Source organism: Zonotrichia albicollis, chromosome 25 (genome assembly GCF_047830755.1).
Source record: "Zonotrichia albicollis isolate bZonAlb1 chromosome 25, bZonAlb1.hap1, whole genome shotgun sequence".
NCBI classification, from domain to species: Eukaryota; Metazoa; Chordata; class Aves; order Passeriformes; family Passerellidae; genus Zonotrichia; species Zonotrichia albicollis.
The window spans coordinates 6,786,505-6,807,167 of record NC_133843.1 but is presented as its reverse complement, the minus strand read 5'-3'; the positions used below and the strand labels follow the sequence as shown (position 1 = coordinate 6,807,167).

Below are 20,663 nucleotides of genomic sequence, written 5' to 3'. Positions count from 1 at the left end.
TGTGGTGCCAGCACAAAGAGGGCTTTGTGCTCAGTCTCTTGTGTGTGCCACACAGTGCCAGTGCCGGCATGGCCTCATGAGGCTCCCTGAGTGCCACACAGTGCCATTGTGGGCACAGCCTCGTGCCTGGAGCTCCTGTGGGTGCCACGTGGTGCCAGCACAAAGAGGGCTTTGTGCTTGAGGCCATTGTGCCACATGGTGCCAGTGTAGGCATGGCCTCATGCTCAGGGATCCTGTGAGTGCCACCCGGTGCCATTGTGGGCACAGCCCCGTGCTCAGCTCCTGTGGGTGCCCCCAGGCCCTGGAGCAGCCCAGCCCCACTGGGGAGGGTGGGAGCACAAGGCTGGTCCTGGGGCAGGGCACGGCCTTGGGGGCATCCATGCTGTGCCCAGGAGAGCAGGGCTGGGGGCAGCTGGTGCCACGCTGGGGTGGGCAGGGAATTGCAATGGTTCAGTTCTGGGGTGCTCAATGATGTGGGGGTTGGTGTTTGGGAGCTGTTCCTGTCTCCATGGGCAGTTCATGGGTACTGCTCAAACCAGCGCTTCAGTTTCCCCTTGTGGACTTAAACCTGAAAGCTCTGGAGCCTTCCCTTCCCTTCCCTTCCCTTCCCTTCCCTTCCCTTCCCTTCCCTTCCCTTCCCTTCCCTTCCCTTCCCTTCCCTTCCCTTCCCTTCCCTTCCCTTCCCTTCCCTTCCCTTCCCTTCCCTTCCCTTCCCTTCCCTTCCCTTCCCTTCCCTTCCCTTCCCTTCCCTTCCCTTCCCTTCCCTTCCCTTCCCTTCCCTTCCCTTCCCTTCCCTTCCCTTCCCTTCCCTTCCCTTCCCTTCCCTTCCCTTCCCTTCCCTTCCCTTCCCTTCCCTTCCCTTCCCTCCCCTTCCCTCCCCTCCCCTCCCCTCCCCTCCCCTCCCCTCCCCTCCCCTCCCCTCCCCTCCCCATCCCCTCCCCATCCCCTCCCCATCCCATCCCATCCCACCCACCCATCCCTCTTTCTGGGGATTTTCTTCCCTCCACAACCCTTCAAAAAAGGGTCTTCCTGAAGAGTTTACTTATGGAATAAATACTTTGTCATTAGGATGACTTGCTGAATGGTTTATTCCTTGAGGGAGGGATATTTTTAATGAAGGAATAATCCAGCCGATACCATCGGGCATCATTGGCGCTCAGCTGCTCTGTTTGTGCCTTTCTGCCTTGAGCAAACCCATTCTGAGCCCGGCGTGTTTGTACCTGGTGCCTCCTGTGAGCGCCTCGTTCCTTGGTTAAATCAACCCAGGCATCTCAGATCCCTGCAAAAGGCAATTACTGAGCAGCTCTCTGCAAGGCTGACTTGTCTGCAGCTGATCTGCTGTTCCACAGGGCTTTTTGGGAATCTGCTGCCCTTCCCTGGGCTGTGTTCCTGTGTGGGATCTCAGCACCTCAGCACTGAGGTGTCACCGAGAGCACCCTTGGGGGGCTCGGGAGTCCTGGAATGTTCCAGAAGTGTCTGGTGGCTGGACTTTGACCCTACACAGGAGACGACACCTGTATGAGGACAGGAGGGTTTCACCGGGGTGAATGGTGAAGGGATTGGTTAATTAGAGGGTGAAACACAGGGTTTAGGATTTCTGTACAGGGGGGTTTAGAGAAGTAAGATGGAGGAATTGGGGCGTGTCCTGTCCTTCTTCTTCTTCTTCTTCTCCTCCATCTTCTGTGGTGATGGTGGCACTTTGGGATTGGTCATTACTAAAAGTGCACTGGTTAATAAGGGTAAAAGGTATTGGGGAAAAATGATAAATATTGTACACGTAACTATGGGTATAAAGATAGGTGACCGCCCGGAGGGCTACAGAGTGTGCTCATGGCTGGCTGCTGAGCAGAGCTCTGTCGGGCCGAAAGAAAATCTTTTAGATAAACAATTAATAAACATAAAAACCGAAAGAAGAACTGAAGCCTCTTCTCGTCCTTTGATACGCGGGCTGCCCCAAGGCCACCCCGGGCTTTTCCAGGCCCTTCAAACAGCCGAAAACCGGACATTCCTGAGCTGCACATGGCACTCAGAAACAAAGAGGATCCCGTTCCTTGAGAGGGCTTTTGAGGCACTGCTGATGCCTTGGGAAGGCTGAGCTACAACAGAGACTGGACAGAGCTAAAGGATAAAATAGGGATTTATTGAAAGGATCTCTGTCGCAGACATCTTTTATGAACAATCCTTTCTTCAGGATTTTTCCTCCTGAGAAGCTGAGAGGCCTCAGGAGCAAAATGTAAACAATGGTTATCTGCTGCTGTGGAATGCAACAGGTAGATCTTTGATTAACCCATGTTAATTGTTTCTAATTAATGGCCAATCACAGCCCAGCTGGCTTGGACAGAGAGTCCGAGCCACAAACCTTTGTTACCATTCCTTCTTTTTCTATTCTTAGCCAGCCTTCTGAAGAAATCCTTTCTTCTATTCTTTTAGTATAGTTTTAATATAATATATATCATAAAATAATAAATCAAACCTTCTAAAACATGGAGTCAGATCCTCGTGTCTTCCCTCATCCTCAAACCCCTGTGACACCGTCACAGATCTCCTCAGTGGATCCACCTTGGGCAGCACAAGAGCCCAGCCGGGGCTGCACCCAGGATGAACCAAAATGTCACAAAATGAACCCAAAATGGTCACAAAATGAACCCAAGATGAACCAAAATGGCACAAAATGAGCCCAAAATGGGCACAAAATGAACCCAAGATGAACCAAAATGGCACAAAATGAACCCAAAATGGCACAAAATGAACCCAAGATGAACCAAAATGGCACAAAATGAACCCAAAATGGGCACAAAATGAACCCAAGATGAACCAAAATGGTACAAAATGAACCAAAATGGTCACAAAATACACAACCGCTCATGGGGTCTCTCACTTTTATAAGTTCTGCTCCATTTGCATCTTGGACTTCATTGTCCCATTCCAGCTTTACCCCATGCAGTCCCATCCTTGTTTTTCTCTCTCCATCCCACGGTGTTTGTGCTCCTGGGCTGAGATTTGGATCATTTGTCCTTGGTGCCAGCAGAGCAGGAATTGTTTTGTCTCCCTGCTCTGTGCAGAGCTCACCATGCCCTGATGGGAGCCCAGACCCGCACACTAAAGCAGCACAGAATGTGAAAAGCAGAAAATTTAAACCTGAGATATCAGCACAGAATCTGAAAAATAGAAAAGCTGAACCCGAAATATCAGCACAGAATTTGAAAAACTAAAAATCTAGAAAAATTTAGAAAATCTAAACCTGAGGCATCGGTGGCAAAGCGTTTTGGGGCTGGTGCCAGCACAGGGCTCGGTGCAATCCCATGCACACCGAGGCTGGAGAAGCCGGGGAAGCTTTCAGGACTGTTATCCCGAGGTGTGTCCATCTCTGTGCAGAGCTGTGCTGTGACTCAGCTGTACAAGGGCACTGCTTGGAGCCCTGCTAATCCTGCCTGCTCCGGGGGTTTGTCCTTGCCGGGCTCCCTTTGTTCTCCTCTCAGACAGCGAGGCAGGGCTGAAGGAGTGACGGAATGGCCCTGGAATGTGAGAATGTGATGTGTCACATCTGGGAAAAAAAGGGCTTCAGAGAAAAGTCAGGCTTGCCCTTTATTTGTGGCTGGATGGGACTGACACGTCCTTGGAAGGTGGGAAAGAAGGGGGAAAAAAAATAAAAAAGCCTGGCTTAGGCATGAACAAATTCATGTCGCTGAGCTTTTTTTAGAAGAAAGAACTAAAAATGTAATAAAAAGCCTCAAAGTCTGGGAGCTTTGGACGGCAGCGTTTCTGAGTCAGAAGAGGATTTTTGGATGCAGCTGGAAACCATTGCAATTGCTGCAGGCGAGCCAAGAAATGAGGCGTGCTTGGGGAGCAGCAGCTCAGCCCCTGCTGCTTCCCAGGAATTTGGCTATTGCAGAACTGTGGGATCTGGGGGCTCCTGGGCTGGAAGGGACCCTCAGGGATCAGGGAGCTCCTGCTGAGCAGAGCTGGAGGTGCTCCCGTCTCCTTTGGGATGGGAGTGATTCCCTCTCCTTTGGGATTGGGGGTGCTCCCTTGGGATGGAGGTGCTCCTTTGGGATGGAGGTGCTCCCCTTTTGCTTGGGACTGGAGGTGCCCCTCTCTCCCTTGGGATGGAGGCAGCTCCTGGAGATTGGGGCTGCTCCCCTGTCCCTTGGAATTGGAGGTGCTCCCCTCTCCCTTGGAATTGGGGGTGCTCCCCTCTCCTTTGGGATTTGGGGTGCTCCCCTCTCCCTTTGGGATGGAGGTGCTCTCTTTTTCCTTGGGATGGATTTGCTCCCCTCTCCCTTGGAATTGGGGGTCTCCCCTCTCCCTTGGAACTGGAGGTGCTCCCCTTTCCCTTGGGATTGGAGGTGCTCCCTTAGGATGGAGGTGCTCCCCTCTCCTTTGGAATTGGGGGTGCTCCCTTGGGATGGAGATGCTCCTTTGGGATGGAGGTGCTTCCCTCTCCTGTGGGATGGATTTGCTCCTCTCTCCCTTGGGATGGATTTGCTCCCCTCTCCCTTTGGAATTGTGGGTGCTCCCCTCTGTCTTGGAATTGGAGGTGCTCCCCTTTCCCTTGGAACTGGAGGTGCTCCCCTTTCCCTTGGGATTGGATGTGCTCCTCTCTCCCTTGGAATTGGAGGTGTTCCCTTCTCCTTTGGGATGGAGGTGCTCCCCAATCCCTTGGGATAGAGGTGCTCCCCTCTCCTTTGGGATGGAGGTGCTCCCCAGTCCATTGGAATTGGAGGTGCTCCCCTCTCCTTTGGAATTGGGGGTGCACCCTTGGGATGGAGGTGCTCCCCAATCCCTTGGGATTGGAGTGATTCCCTCTCCTTTGGGATTGGGGGTGCTCTCCTCTCCCCTGGAATTGGAGATGCTCCCCTCTCTCTTGGAATTGGGGATGCTGCCCTCTCCCATGGGATTGGAGGTGCTCCCTTGGGATTAGAGGTGCTCCCCTCTCCTTTGAGACTGGGGGTGCTCCCCTCTCCCTTGGGATGGAGGCAGCTCCTGGAGATTGGGGCTGGTCCCCTGTCCCTTGGAATTGGGGGTGCTCCCCTTTCCCTTGGCATAGAAATGCTCCCCTCTCCCTTGGAATTGGGGGTCTCCCCTCTCCTTTGGGATGGAGGTGCTCCCCAGTTCCTTGGGATGGAGGTGCTCCCCAATCCCCTGGGGTAGAGGTGCTCCCCTCTCCCTTGGGATGGATTTGCTCCCCTCTCCCTTGGGTTGAAGGCAGCTCCTGAGCTGTTGGCTCCCTCTGTGGCATTTTTGGGCTGCACCCCCGGTTCTGTGTGCCAGGGAGCAGCACAGGGGCACCCACAGCCTGCTGGGGTTACAGATGGTAGCTGAGGAGAGAAATACTGATTAATGTAAATGACCAGGGGAATCATGGAGTGTGGTGAATAATAAAGGCAGCAGAGCCATAATTAGCATCCTCTCAGTGCCCTGGCTCCTGGGTTTTGGGAATGTGCAGCAGCACAGCTGCCAAGGTCCCTTTAAAGTCGGCTGTGCTGCAGCAAACACAGGATGATCACAGAATGAGCAATCTTCTTATTGTCTCACCTCCCTGGAAGTTGAGATGCACAATTAATCCTCCTCTCCATTGTCACCCCCTGCCTGGCTCCGTCCTCTCCTCACTGGGAATATTCTCCCGAGGTTTAAGTGTGAGGGGAAAGTAAGATTGGCATTTTGAGCTGGTAAATGAGGTTAATCAGCTTGGTGGTGGGTGGGAGGAATGTGCTCTGGGGTTAAGAATTTGATATTAATGATTAGCAGGACTCTCCTTGCCAGACCTGGGAAAATTCCCTTCAGTCAGGCAGGAACTTTAAAAAAACTGTTTGGAACTGATTAAAAATCACTGATGGTTTTGTTGTTGCTGTAATTAAGAGAAACACAGGGATTGGGGTGTGTGGAAGGTGGCACTTTCCCCCTGTCCTGAAGGAGGCACTGCTTTGGGTTTGCTGGGCAGGAATTAGAGCTGTAAATCTCTACAAGAAGCACCAAGGAAAGAAATGGAGCTGCTGGGCTGCCGGCAGGATGGAGGAGGTTGGGATGTGTAATTGTGGCAGCTGCCCTGGCTGGGGAGGAACTCAAAGAGGAACTCAAATCCCTTCTGCTGCCTTTTGGCAGAGTCAGGGAAAACACAGAGGTGACGTTCTCCAAAAATCCCTCTCTCCCTCTGCAGAAGGCAGGGGCAGGAGGCAGGAATTGAGCAGGAGGGCTGCCTGCAGCCAGCGTCCCTCCCTCCTGCCAGGAGTCCAACCCTTGAGAAGCAGCAGATCAATTTTTGCAGCGTCTGCTCCACTCCCATCCACTGGCAGCAGAGGCAGGAGGGATGATTGCCCTGGAACAGGACAGGCAGCTCACTCATTGCCAATATAATTGCCTGCTTTAATTAATTTCACCTTCTTTGCCTCTGATATTAGAAAGGCAAAGTTGCTATTTTTATAGCAATGTGCATTAATTAGTACAAACCCACCCAGGGCACGGAAATCCGAGCTGCAACGTTTGGTGACAAATGCAAATTGCAGCCTAAATATTTTCCCCTGCTTGGCAGTGAATCCATGCTGGTAAAAAGATGCACAACAAGTCCTGCTGTGTAAGAGCCTGAATGAGAGATGTGGGACTCCAGGTGGGTGTCCAAAATGCAGTTTATTGTATCCAAAATGCAGTTTATTGTACCCAAAATGCAGTTTATTGTACCCAAGAGGTTACAGCAGTCCAGGGTTGTGGGTGACAGAGCTGTGCCCGCAGCTGTCAGCTCCAGCTGCAGGCAGGCCTGGACACCTTAATTTTAATTTAAAGTTTAATTTAAACTTAATTTTAGTTACAATCAATTATATACTTTGCTGAGCATCTTAGTACAGTAGAACCAATCTATACCTTAACTATTATCTATAGCCCATCATAACTACTGTAATTACCATATTCATGGTACTGTTCTCCAGTCACTAAAAGTCAGTACATTACAGTTTAAGCTAGAAGTTGTTTTTTAGATTTCTTGCAGTGGAAAATTCTGAGACCTTTTTTCTACTTGCCACATTGGCTGACTTGTTTGCCTGTGCTGTCTTTCTGCTTGGTAAAAACATCTTTTTTTTTGAGGTGTGTTTATCCTTTTCTCTAAGCCATAAAAACCCCTTCTGACCAACACACCCTTTGCCTCCTTGGTTATCCAGTAAGACTGGCTCACAATTCTTTTCTTCTATATCAAAATTTGCTCCTATCTCTATTCTTTCATCAGACCCTACATTTAAAAATCTTTCTGCTGAGCACACATATCTGTGAGGCTGGTGCCTGTTCAAAGAGGGGCACACGCTTGGCTTTCCCTCTCCTGCCAGACTCAAACCATGCCCATGTCTGTGGAGGTGTATCAGCGTTTTCCCAGAATGTTTCCAGTTAAAATTGTCACATTTGGGGTTTGCTGTAAAGGGTTTCAGTGCTTGAAAACAGAATTTTAAAAAACCCTAAACAATACAATACAATACAATACAATGGAATACAATGCAATACAATACAGTACAATACAATGCAATGCAATACAATACAATACAATATAAAAATACAATATAAAATACAATTATAAAAATAATTGTAGGACCCCAGAAGGATTTGGGTTGGCAACAGCCTTAAAGTCATTTTATTTCACTCCCTTTCATAGACCAGGCTGCTCAGAGCCCCATGATGACCTCAGCCACTTTAATTAAACAATTTCAGCTCTGTCTCCTTCCCTGGCACCCCCAGCACTCGGGGACTTGTTCTCCTGGCAGCTGGAGGGCTGGGAAGAGGCAGGGACATGGAGCTCAGTGAGGATTTGGGTACAGAAGGCACAGAAACACATGGACTGCTTGGTCTGAAGTGGGAAATCCTAACACTTTTGATTGACATAACTTCCCTGATTCTTCCTGGACCAAAAACTTCCCACCTCGTTTGCAGCCAAATATCAAATGAACTGAAATTTAGGGAAATTTAGGTTGGAAATGAGGAAGGAATTGTTCCTGTGAGGGTGGGGCTGGCACAGGCTGCCCAGAGGCTGCCCCTGGATCCCTGGCAGTGTCCAAGGCCAGGCTGGAACACCCTGGGACAGTGGAAGGGGATCTTTGAGGGGTTGGATCCCTGGGATGGGATCTTTGAGGGGTTGGATCTCTGGGATGGGATCTTTGAGGGGCTGGACCCCTGGAATGGGATCTTTGAGGGGCTGGATCCTTGGAATGGGATCTTTGAGGGGCTGGATCCCTGGGATGGGATCTTTGAGGGGCTGGACCCCTGGAATGGGATCTTTGAGGGGCTGGATCCTTGGAATGGGATCTTTGAGGGGCTGGATCCCTGGGATGGGATCTTTGAGGGGTTGGATCCCTGGAATGGGATCTTTGAGGGGTTGGACCCCTGGAATGGGATCTTTGAGGGGCTGGATCCTTGGAATGGGATCTTTGAGGGGTTGGATCCCTGGAATGGGATCTTTGAGGGGCTGGATCCCTGGAATGGGATCTTTGAGGGGTTGGATCCCTGGAGTGGGATCTTTGAGGGGCTGGATCCCTGGGATGGGATCTTTGAGGGGTTGGATCCCTGGGATGGGATCTTTGAGGGGCTGGATCCCTGGGATGGGATCTTTGAGGGGCTGGATCCCTGGGATGGGATCTTTGAGGGGTTGGATCCTTGGAATGGGATCTTTGAGGGGCTGGACCCCTGGAATGGGATCTTTGAGGGGTTGGACCCCTGGAATGGGATCTTTGAGGGGCTGGATCCTTGGAATGGGATCTTTGAGGGGTTGGACCCCTGGGATGGGATCTTTGAGGGGCTGGATCCCTGGAATGGGATCTTTGAGGGGTTGGATCCCTGGAGTGGGATCTTTGAGGGGCTGGATCCCTGGGATGGGATCTTTGAGGGGTTGGACCCCTGGAATGGGATTTTTGAGGGGCTGGATCCCTGGAATGGGATCTTTGAGGGGTTGGACCCCTGGAATGGGATCTTTGAGGGGTTGGACCCCTGGAATGGGATCTTTGAGGGGCTGGATCCCTGGGATGGGATCTTTGAGGGGTTGGACCCCTGGGATGGGATCTTTGAGGGGCTGGATCCCTGGGATGGGATCTTTGAGGGGCTGGATCCCTGGGATGGGATCTTTGAGGGGTTGGATCCCTGGGATGGGATCTTTGAGGGGCTGGATCCCTGGGATGGGATCTTTGAGGGGTTGGATCCCTGGGATGGGATCTCCCAGCCCAGAGCTCTGTGGTTCCCTGGTTCTGCTGGAGGAATGCTGGTCCCAGTAACAGCGGAGACAGCTTTGCTTCCCTCACAGACTCCCCGCTCTGTCTGAGGGAGCCCATCTGCTCTGCATTTCCAGAAACTGTCACATCTCCTCCCACAGCCATCAGAACTTGTCATTCTGAGGGGAAAAGCTGCTTTTCTCTGTAATTAACCCTTTGCACCTCTTGTCTTTCAGATGGGAAGAGGAGCTGACCAGGAGGATGAGCCTGGAATCCATGGTGGAAACCTTGAGAGAGGTGAGGTGTGGGCAGTGTGGGGGGAAAGGTGCAGTGCTTTCTGCAGCTCTCCTCATGCTGTTCAGCATTTTTGTTTGTCTTTTAATTAAAAATTTGCCCTCTGGCTAGAGCAGCTGTGCTGCTGTAAAGGATAGGGCTAATGCTGGGAAGCTGGAGCAGGAAATGACGAAGTTTGTGACTAAGTTTGTGACAAAGTGGGAGGAGGGAGTGGAATTTACAACAGAGGGTAACAATTAAATTTCACTAAAGAATGAAGTTCCATCCTAAGCCCCTTTTTAGCCGCCTGCTCAGCTGAGTGGGGGTCAGGGCTGGGCTCTCACCCCCGGCTGTTTCCCCTGCAGGAGGCCCAGGAAGCAGAAGCTCTGCAGGAGGAGCTGAATGAGAAGATCGAGAGGCTGAAGGCAGAGCTGGTGGTGTTCAAGGGTCTGATGAGTGATGTAAGTACAGAGGGCCCTCTGTGGGAGCGTGCCCTGCACATGGCTTCACCCCCAGCCAGGTGATTAGCGAGTGCTGCTGTGTAATTAGCGAGTGCTGCTGTGTAATTAGCGATGGCTGCTGGGATCCAATGCATCAGACAGATCCCCCTCCCCTGCTTCCTGTCTGGTCTGTGTGGAGATGCATTAACTGCTGCTTACCCATCACCAGGACTCTGCCCTCCCTCCCTCCCCACAGCTGCTGGGAGAAAAGGGCTGGAAAGGTCCCAGCCTGGGAGCAGCCCCAGCCCTGGGCAGCTCCAGCTGCTGCTGGCACGGGGACTTTGCCTGGAGCCACGCAGGAACAAATCCTGCTCCAAATCCTGTTCCTAAAGGAGCACTTCGTATGGAATCATGGGCTGGTTTGTGCTGGAAGGAGCTTAAAGATCATCCTGTTCCAGCCCTGGCATGGCAGGGACACCTTCCCCTGGCCCAGGGATCCAGGGGCAGCCACAGCTTCCCTGGGCACCTCTGCCAGGGCCTCAGCACCCTCACAGGGAGGAGTAGGTGTTCCCATCTCCCTCAATGAACTCCGAAAAGATGAATCCTGGTTCAGGCATTGGCTGTGCTTCCAGGGCTGGTTCAACCAATTCATCTTTTCAGAGTTCATTAAGGGAGATGGGAAACAGTTTATTCCTCCCTGGGAGGGTGGGCAGGCCCAGGCAGCCACAGCTTCCCTGGGCACCTCTGCCAGGGCCTCACAGGGAGGAATAGGTGTTCCCATCTCCCTCAATGAACTCTGAAAAGATGAATCCTGGTTCAGGTATTGGCTGTGCTTCCAGGGCTGGTTCAACCTCATGGCTTATTAAAAAAAACCCCAAAAAACCAAAAAAAGTCTTGTTTTCTCAGGAATTTCCTCATGTCTCATTACTCATACTGAGCTCATACTGAGCTCTCTTTGAAGCGAGAGGATCTTTTAGGCCTTGAGTGCATAAAATTCTTTTATTTAGAAGTGAGATCATGCAGGTATCTGGAAAGATAAGCCAGGTGAACATTAAGGTGCCTTTCTCAGTAAGTCCGAGGCAGTGCTGAAGCCATTTGTGTGAGGAATAAACCCTGTTACGCTGATTTACTCCGTAATTTTTGCACACAAACAGCCTTCTCCTGACTTCACAGAAACCTGCAGAACCCGCTCCCAGGTGTCAAATCCATTCTCTCAGGGCCACTAGATCTGCTCATGGGAAATTTGGCAATTAGCTGTGTGTCCTTGTGTGGTTAATGAGGGGTGGCTGTGCTGGGTTAGAGCCTGCAGGGGCTGGGCCTGGCTCCATTCACCAGGAGCTGCTGTGTGTGCACACAGGGAGGTGCTGCTGCAGGCAAACATCTCCGGGCCAGGGAAAGTGCTCTGAGGGATCAGGGAGCCCAGGGAAAGCACTGGGAGTGCTTCCTCTGAGCCTCACTGGGCAAATATTTAGAATTGAGAAGCGCAAAAATGTTGGCACGTGGCTCTCTGCTTCCTGCAGATAAGGATCAGCAGCTCAGCAAGTGAGATTGTGTCAGTGTTGAGAGATTTATTTTGCTCTGAGTGTCTGGAAAACACAAATCTCCAAAGGTGATTCGCAGAGGCTGGAGAAGACTGTGTAAAAAATTAATCCAAAAAACCTCAAACTCTAAAGGAGCTTCACAGGGGCTGGAGAAGAGTCTGTGTAAAAAATTAATCCAAATAACCTCAAATTCTAAAGGCGATTCACAGGGGCTGGAGAAGACTCTATGTAAAAAATTAAACCAAAAAAATCACAAACTGTAAAGGTGGTTCACAGGGGCTGAAGAAGAGTCTGTGTAAAAATCTAAAACAACAATCTCAGACTTTAAAGGTGCTTCACAGGGGCTGGAGAAAACTTGTGTAAAAAATTAATCCAAATAACCTCAAATTCTAAAGGTGATTCGCAGAGGCTGGGGAAGACTCTGTGTAAAAATTTAAACTAAAAAACCTTCAAACTCTAAAGGTGGTTTACAAGGGCTGGAGAAGACTGTGTAAAAAAATTAAACCAAAAAAACCTCAGACTCTAAAGGTGGTTTACAAGGGCTGGAGAAGAGTCTGTGTAAAAATTTAACCCAAAAAACCTCAGACTCTAAAGGTGATTTACAAGGGCTGGAGAAGAGTCTGTGTAAAAATTTAAACTAAAAAACCTTCAAACTCTAAAGGTGGTTCACATGGTCTGGAGAAGTAAAAATGTGTAAAAAATTAAACCAAAAAAATCTCAAAATCTAGAGGGCCTGGAGAGGACTCTGTGTAAAAATTTAAAACAACAATATCAGATTTTGAAGGTGGTTCACAGGGCCTGGAGAAGAGTCTGTAATAATTTAAAACTCAAAATGGTGGGGAAAAGCAAATCAAACCAACAAAAAGCACAGAGTTTTTTCTTAGAAAGGGGATTTGTTGTTTAAGAATGATCTGCAAAGGGTTTTTGCACTTTTGTGTCCCAGGTGGAAGCATTGCTGAGGAGTGGAGCTGTCCAGGAGAGCAGGTCTCAGCTAGGATGGAAAATGTGCTTTGGGTTTTTTTTTAATGTTTCTCCCTTCACAAGGAGGCAGATTTCTGTCTGAGTGGGAGGATCTCAGAAATCAGAGCTACTCGCAGGCAGTGTTTTTACACAGAAATTTTCCTGCAGAGCTTTAGCTGGGCTGGAAGCCAGGTCAGTGCCAGTGAGGGGTGATCTCTGTGCCAAGGTTTTCATGGATCTCCTTGGATCCACTCAGGATTTGCTGTCCCATGCTCTGTGTGCAGTTCCTGTGCATTCTGGTTTTTCAGCAGCTCCTCTGTGCAGGCACAACTTTTGTGTGTGCAAGAGGGGAAGTGTTGGATCCTCACCAGGATTCACATTTCACTCTGCTCTGCTACACAGGGGGTGCTCTCCATTTTTAAAGGGTTATTTGTGCAATCCCAGAGTGGTTTGGGATGGAAGGGACCTTCAGGACAATCCAGTCTCCTTCCACTGTCCCAGGTGCTCCAAGCCCAGCTTGAGCACTTCCAGGGCTGGGGCAGCCTCATTTCTGTGGGCATTGCATTGTCCTGCCCTGTTCCTGACCCACCGAGGCTCCCCGTCCTCACTGAGCAGTTTTGGGGTGGGTACAGGGTTTTTTTCAGTGTCAAATCCCTCTGAGCTGGAATTTGTTAGAATCAGGGCTGAGCTTCCTCAGACTGCCCCAATGGGAGATTTGTTCCCTGGAACAAAGGAAATTCCTCCATGGAATAAAGGTTCTGTGGAGATTCCTTCATGGAATAAAAGCTCTGTGGAAATTCCTCCATGGAATAAAGGTTCTCTGAAAGTTCCTCCATGGAATAAAGGTTCTGTAGAAATTCCTCCATGGAATAAAGGCTCTGTGGAGATTTCTCCATGGAATAAAGGTTCTGTGGAAATTCCTTCATGGAATAAAGGTTCTGTGGAAATTCCTCCATGGAATAAAGGCTCTGTGTAAATTCCTTCATGGAATAAAGGCTCTGTGGAAATTCCTTCATGGAATAAAGGTTCTGTGGAAATTCCTCCATGGAATAAAGGCTCTGGAAGTTCCTCCATGGAATAAAGGTTCTGTGGAAATTCCTCCATGGAATAAAGGCTCTGTGGAGATTCTTCCATGGAATAAAGGTTCTCTGGAAATTCTTTCATGGAATAAAGGTTCTGTGGAAATTCCTTCATGGAATAGAGGTTCTATGGAGATTCCTCCATGGAATAAAGGTTCTGTGTAAATTCCTTAATGGAATAAAGGTTTCCTGGAAATTCCTCCCTAGAACAAAGGCTCTGTGGAGATTCCTCCATGGAATAAAGGTTCTCTGGAAATTCCTCCATGGAATAAAGGTTCTCTGAAAGTTCCTCCATGGAATAAAGGTTCTGGAAATTCCTCCATGGAATTAAGGCTCTCTGGAAAGGTTTCCTGTCGGTTCCTTGCTGGGGTTCTGCTCTGGAGGCCGCGCCTGTGGTGGTGGCAGGAGAGGGAGAGTTCTGTCCCCGCTCTGTGCCCCAGAGCAGGGTGTGAGGTTTAGCTCTGGGGTTCCAGAGATACTGTGGGGTATCTCCTCTTGCCTGAACTGTCTAATAATAGAAGATAATCCCTGCTGTCCTTCCTGCAGCCCATGACAGACCTGGACACAAAGATCCAAGAAAAGGCCATGAAGGTGGACATGGACATCTGCCGCCGAATCGATATCACGGCCAAGCTGTGCGATGTCGCGCAGCAGCGCAACTCGGAAGACGTTTCCAAGATTTTCCAGGTGATCAGGCCCTGAATTCCCCACAGGGCAGGGCAGGGCAGGGCAGGGCAGGAGGGAGCAGTGTGAGCAGTGTGGTCCAGCTCATTTGCCTTTTCTTGAACTCTGTCTCTCTGTGGCTGTGTTTCCCCCGCTGGCTGTCAGGGCAGCTCTGCTGCAGCACCAGGAGCACAAAGTGCACAGAGTTGGACAAAAAACCAGTCCCAGGATGATCTTTAAGCTGTGCTGTGAGCCTGATGTTAGTCTGTACTGAATGCAGGGAAAAAAAGCAGTGTTGCAGGTTTAGGTTTGTGTAATTCCTCCCTCCCATTTGTTCCCTTCACAAGTGACAGGTTTTAAGCTCATGGAGCTGTCATCTGCATGTTCTTATTTCTGGCTCGAGCTCTGTGGCCAGAAATAACATTTGTGTGATGGTGAGCTCTGGCTGCTCCAGTTGCTTTCCTTGGAGCTCCTTGGGGCTCAAAGGAAAGTCCTTTAATTTGCTCCCAAGGGAGCAGTGGCAGCTCTGCTGGACCAGGGCTGTCCCTCCCAGTGCAGCTGGTCTTGTCACAGCTGCAGCTCCAGCTCTGACTAACCCACCTTCCTTCTGCTTCCATCTCACTGTGTCTTGCTCAGGCTTGCAGTAAATCTGATGCTTTTTCTGTGTGTAGTGATAGCACACAGTGTGCTAAGCGCTGTCAGAAACACTGTAAAAGATCCCTGTGGGCTCTGCTGGTGAAGCTGTGAAATGTTTGATGGTTTTCCCCCTTGTGTTCCCCAAAAGACTCAAACCTCCTCAGAGGAGAATTATTTCTCAGGCAAGGTGAGCCACTGTATGGTGCCAGTGCCTTCTCCTTGTCTCTGGGGGGAATTGCTGATCCTTTGTGCTCAGAGGTGAGTGCAGAGCACACTCCTGCCCAGGCCTGCAGGGTTAAAATGACCCGGAGAGCAAGGCCAGCAAGGGATGGTCTGTGTGCCAAGGAGAGGGAAAACTGCTGTAGGGTGGGAGGGGATTGTGTGTTGGAGGTTCTGGCACCAGCTGTGCATCCTGTGTGTTCCCAAACCTCTGGGAGCATCCTGTGTGTTCCCATCCCTCTGGGATCCTCTGGGATTATTCTGTGTGTTCCCATCCCTCTGGGATCATCCTGTGTGTTCCCAACCCTCTGGGATCCTCTGGGATCATTCTGTGTGTCCCCATCCCTCTGGGATCCTCTGGGATCTGGGATCATCCTGTGTGTTCCCATTTCTCTGGGATCCTCTGGGATCTGGGATTATTCTGTGTGTTCCCATCCCTCTGGGATCATCCTGTGTGTTCCCATCCCTCTGGGATCCTCTGGGATCATCCTGTGGGTTCCCATCCCTCTGGGATCCTCTGGGATCTGGGATCATTCTGTGGGTTCCCAATCCTCTGGGATCTGGGATCATTCTGTGTGTCCCCATTTCTCTGGGATCTGGGATTATTCTGTGTGTTCCCAACCCTCTGGGATCCTCTGGGATCATTCTGTGTGTCCCCAAACCTCTGGGATCATCCTGTGTGTTCCCAACCCTCTGGGATCCTCTGGGATCATCCTGTGGGTTCCCATCCCTTTGGGATCCTCTGGGACCATTCTGTGTGTCCCCATCCCTCTGGGATCATCCTGTGTGTCTCCATTTCTCTGGGATCATCCTGTGTGTCCCCATCCCTCTGGGATCTGGGATCATTCTGTGTGTTCCCATCCCTTTGGGATCCTCTGGGATCATCCTGTGTGTTCCCATCCCTCTGGGATCCTCTGGGATCATCCTGTGTGTCCCCATTTCTCTGGGATCATCCTGTGTGTTCCCTCTCTGCCCCTTGCAGGGCTGTCCCTCGAGTTCCCTGAACTTCATTTCTTGGGGGCTCTCCAGGCTTTTCCAAGGCTCAGCCAACTCTTCCTGTGTGCTGAGGATCCTCAATCTGCTGCTGCTGCTGCTGCTGGGGTGGGAAATTCATTCCCTGGAACAAAGGGTTCTCTGGAAATTCCTCTGTGGAAATTCTTCCCTGGAATAAAATCTCTCTGGAAATTCCTGTCTGGAAATTCCTCTATGGAAGTTCTTCCGTGGAAATTCCTCCCTGGAAGTTCCTCCATGGAATAAAGGCTCTTTGGAAGCTCCTATCTGGAATTAAGGCTCCCTGGGTGTTTCTCTCTGGAATTAAGGCTCTCTGGGTGTTCCTCCATGGAATTAAGGCTCTCTGGGTGTTCCTTTCTGGAATTAAGGCTCTCTGGGTGTTCCTCTCTGGAATTAAAGCTCTCTGGGTGTTCCTCCCTGGAATTAAGGCTCTCTGAGGGGTTTCCTGTCGGTTCCTTGCTGGGGTTCTGCTCTGGAGGCCGCGCCTGTGGCGGTGGCAGGAGAGGGAGAGTTCTGTCCCTGCTCTGTGCCCGGGCCCTGCTGCCCCTCGTGCTTTGCCCTGGCTCATCCCAGCCTCTCGCTGGCTGCCCCCAGGCTGTGCATGGCCCCTGGCAGGTGCCAGCCGGTGCCAGGCTGGCTCGGTGCCACCCCCGGAGCTCTGGCAGCGCCCTCAGCTCGCTTTGCTCTCCTCAGCCGCTTCCTGTGCTCCGTGCGCGCTGCTCGGGCCGGGCGGGGGATCGGCCACAGCCCAGGCTCAGCCCTCGCCCCCCTGCTCCCCCTGCACCCCAATTCCCTCCCCAGCCCCGGCTCAGCGCTGTCTGTGCCCCCCAGGTGGCTTCCAAGAAGAAGGAGAGGAAGCTGCCGTCGGACGAGGAGCTGTCGGAGCAGGACGCCGACAACGGGCGGTTCTCGGATGACGAGGTCAGCTGCTCCCTCAACATCACAGACGAGATGAAGAGGATGTTCAACCAGCTGTGAGTATTGGAATATGAATCCCAATATAACCAGTTAGATTGTGCCTGGGCCAGTTCTGACCCTCGCTGCTGGGCCAGAGGCGGCTTCTGTGGTGCTTTACCCCAGAGATACCTTGGCTGCTGGAGAGTGCAGCAGGGCACTGAACAAGTCCAGGCTTGTCAGGGACTCTGTTTACCTCAGGAGAGAGAGCTTCTGGCGATGGTGAAGAGAAGAAGAAGGAGAGGATTCTGCTGGAGGGTTATATCCAGATGTTTATTCCATGGTTACAGAGGTCTGAGCCGGGGCAACTGCTCCAACAGAATGGAGGCCGCATGGTCTGATTAACCTTTTAAGCTCGGGGACAGGGGAAGGGGAGGGGACAGGTGAGCCACCAACCAGGTGAAGGGGCAGGGTCTCAAGGGACCAGGGACACCTATACGGGCCAATGTCCCCCAAGCCTGAGGGACCAATCACATGACGCCTTGCTGGTATGTTAGCCTGATTGACAGGGTATTGGAATATGAATCCCAGTATAACCAGTTAGATGGTGCCTGGGCCAGTTCTGACCCTCGCTGCTGGGCCAAAGGCAGCACTGTGGTGTTTTACCCCAGAGATACCTTGGCTGAGAGTGCAGCAGGGCACAGGCGCAAGTCCAGGCTGTCAGGACTCCGTTTACCTCAGGAGAGAGAGCTTCTGGTGATGGTGAAGAGAAGAAGGAGTGGATTCTGCTGGAGGGTTATATCCAGATGTTTATTCCATGGTTACAGAGGTCTGAACCGGGGCAACTGCTCCAACAGAATCCCGGCCGCATGGTCTCATTAACCTTTTAAGCTCAGGACAGGGGAAGGGGAGGGGACAGGTGAGCCACCAACCAGGTGAAGGGGCAGGGTCTCAAGGGACTAGGGACACCTATACGGGCCAATGTCCCCCAGGCCTGAGGGACCAATCACACGACGCCTTGCTGGTATGTTAGCCTGATTGACAGGGCACACTCAGCGAGGGGCAAGGGGGAAGGGAGAAGGGAATATTGGCACACCTGGGAAGGGACCCGGAAGCTAAAAACACACCACAACATGTGAGTACCCTGAGAGCTGCTCCTGCAGTCTCTGAGCTGGCAGCATGGAGGTTTGGGGAAGCTCAAATGAAATTATCGGATTTCTGCTCCTCCCTTAAGTAGGAGGAGCGACAGAGATATAAAAAATACAAACTGGTTTTGCTGTTCTGGGCTGCTGCAAAAGAGGAAAAAAATGCAACAAAAAAAGAGTCAAAACCAGGAGTCTGTTCTGCATCTTAGGCTGAATATTTGATATCTGCAGTTTGCTGCGGCTTGGCTGGGTAGAATTTGACCTGAAAGCTCAGCTTGGGGTGGCACAAACCCCTCAGGGTTTTTGGGAGGTTTTTCAGTTGGGCTGCAGGCAAAAGGGAGTGGTGGATGTGTCTGGAAGATCAGTGGACAACAATTTATAGACGTCAGGAATGTTGGTGCTGTCAGCTGTTGCTGCAAAGTCCAATCTCCCACACTGGAGTTTATTTTGCCTAAGAAGAACTGGAGTTTATTTTACTTAAAGCTTTGCCCCTGAATGAAATATTTTTGCCTAAAGCTTTCCCCCAAACCCCATTCCTGCCAGGAAGGAGGGTTGGAGCAGCCCAGGAGGGGCTCTGAGCACGTGGTGCTGTCTGAGCAGTTCAGGGAAGTGCCTGGAGTTGTGCCTTGTGTCCCCTTCTCCCATCAGGGCCAGGGTAGGGACCCCCAAAACCCCCTAAAATACTCCTAAAACCCCCCAAAATATCCCCTTACCCCACCCTGGGACCCCCAAACCTCCTGGGAGTCTCAAAATGCAGGTGGGGACCCCCCAAAATACTCCTCAAATACTCCCAAATATCCCCAAATTCCACCCTGGGAGCCTCAAAAGGCAGGTGGGGACCCCCAAAATCCCCCAAAATACTCCTCAAATCCCGTCAAATACCCCCAAATATTCCTTAATTCCATCTTGGGAGCCTCAAAATGCATGTGGGGATCCCCAAAATCCCCCAAAATACTCCTCAAATACCCCCAAATATCCCCTAACCCCACTCTGGGACCCCCAAACCTCCTGAGAGCCTCAAAATGCAGGTGGGGACCCCCCAAACCCTCCCAAAATACTCCTCAAATCCCGTCAAATACCCCCAAATATTCCTTAATTCCATCTTGGGAGCCTCAAAATGCAGGTGGGGATCCCCAAAATCCCTCAAAATACTCCACAAACACCCCCAAATATCCCTTAACCTCAGCCTGGGACCCCCAAACTTACTGGGAGGCTCAAAACGCAGGTGGAGACCCCCAAACCCTCCCAAAATATCCTCAAATATCCCCAAATATCCCCTAACCCCAGTCTGGGACCTCCTGGGACCCCCAACCCCCCCCCTCCCCAAATCCTTCTCAAACACCCCCAAATATCCTCAAATTCCACCCTGGGAGCCTCAAAATGCAGGTGAGGACCCCCAAACCCCCCCAAATACTCCCAAATATTCCCAAATACCCCCAAATATTCCTTAATTCCGTCTTGGGAGCCTCAAAACGCAGGTGAGGACCCCCAAAATCCCCCAAATACTCCTAAAATACCCCCAAATATCCCCTAACCTCAGCCCGGGACCCCCAAACTTACTGGGAGGCTCAAAACGCAGGTGCAGACCCCCAAACCCTCCCAAAATATCCTCAAATCCTGTCAAATACCCCCAAATATTCCTTAATTCCATCTTGGGAGCCTCAAAACACAGGTGAGGACCCCCAAAACCCCACAGATACTCCCAAATATCCCCAAATATCCCCAAATATCCCCTAACTCCAGCCCGGGATCTCCTGGGATCCCTGAAATCCTTCTCAAACACCCCCAAATATCCCCAAATTCCACCCTGGGAGCCTCAAAACACAGGTGGGGACCCCCAAACCCCCCAAAATACTCCTAAAACACCCCATAATATCCACAAATACAGGCTGGTGAGGCTTTTTGGAGCTCTGGTTGAGGGGAGCATTTCCTCCCTTCTGCCTGAATCCCCTGTGTGTGAGGGCTGGGTTTTGCCAAAGCTCTGATGATTCCCCTTGTTAGGGCTCCTGTCAGATGTCTTTAGGCCCTCAGTAATAATCAGTGTAATAAATACAGATTTTTGACTTTTCCACTGTTAAATTCAGTGTGTGGATTTTTTTAAAAAAGCAAAAAGTTAAGGTTGGTCATGAATTTAGGTTTTAATTTTGTTCCCAACCCTGTGATACCCAGTTGGTTTTGGTCCTGCTGATGAAATTCTTGTCTCCGTGCCCTATTACCTGTGGCACAAAGTGCTGCAAGAGCCTGGTTCTGTCAAGCTGGGGTGAAAATGTTGGTGGGGATGGGCCTGGGGTTTGTGAAGCTTAGAAATAGATTGAGGAGCTGGTATCACTAACAGAACCAAACCAACTTGCTTTTCAGCTGTAATGAACTGAATCTTTAAGAATTAAGTAGCACCAAATCAGAACTGAAGTAGATCTTGGAAAAAGAAAAAAAATTGAAGAGGTGGAATGGCAAAAGGCACAATCAGGAGTGTCCAAGTGTTTAAGATGACATTTTTACAGTGCTGCTGATCCAGACAAACCTCCTGGCCCTTGGGACAGCGTCAGGCTCCTTCCTGAGATGTTATCAGCTCCGAGGAAGTGAGCTAAAGCCATAAAAATGCATCAGCCTGGAATCCAGGCTGCTCAGG

General features: G+C 50.8%; 1 protein-coding gene across 1 annotated transcript in view; it reads left to right on the top strand.

Moving 5' to 3' along the window:
* The window catches only part of IFFO2 (intermediate filament family orphan 2), a 69,222-nt gene that overhangs the window by 33,693 nt on the left and 14,866 nt on the right, over positions 1-20,663 (top strand). The window contains exons 2-5 of the mRNA XM_074558299.1: positions 9,410-9,470; positions 9,812-9,907; positions 14,013-14,153; positions 16,827-16,969. Of these exons, the coding sequence (XP_074414400.1) occupies positions 9,410-9,470; positions 9,812-9,907; positions 14,013-14,153; positions 16,827-16,969 (441 nt within the window). The remainder of the gene's footprint in view (positions 1-9,409; positions 9,471-9,811; positions 9,908-14,012; positions 14,154-16,826; positions 16,970-20,663) is intronic.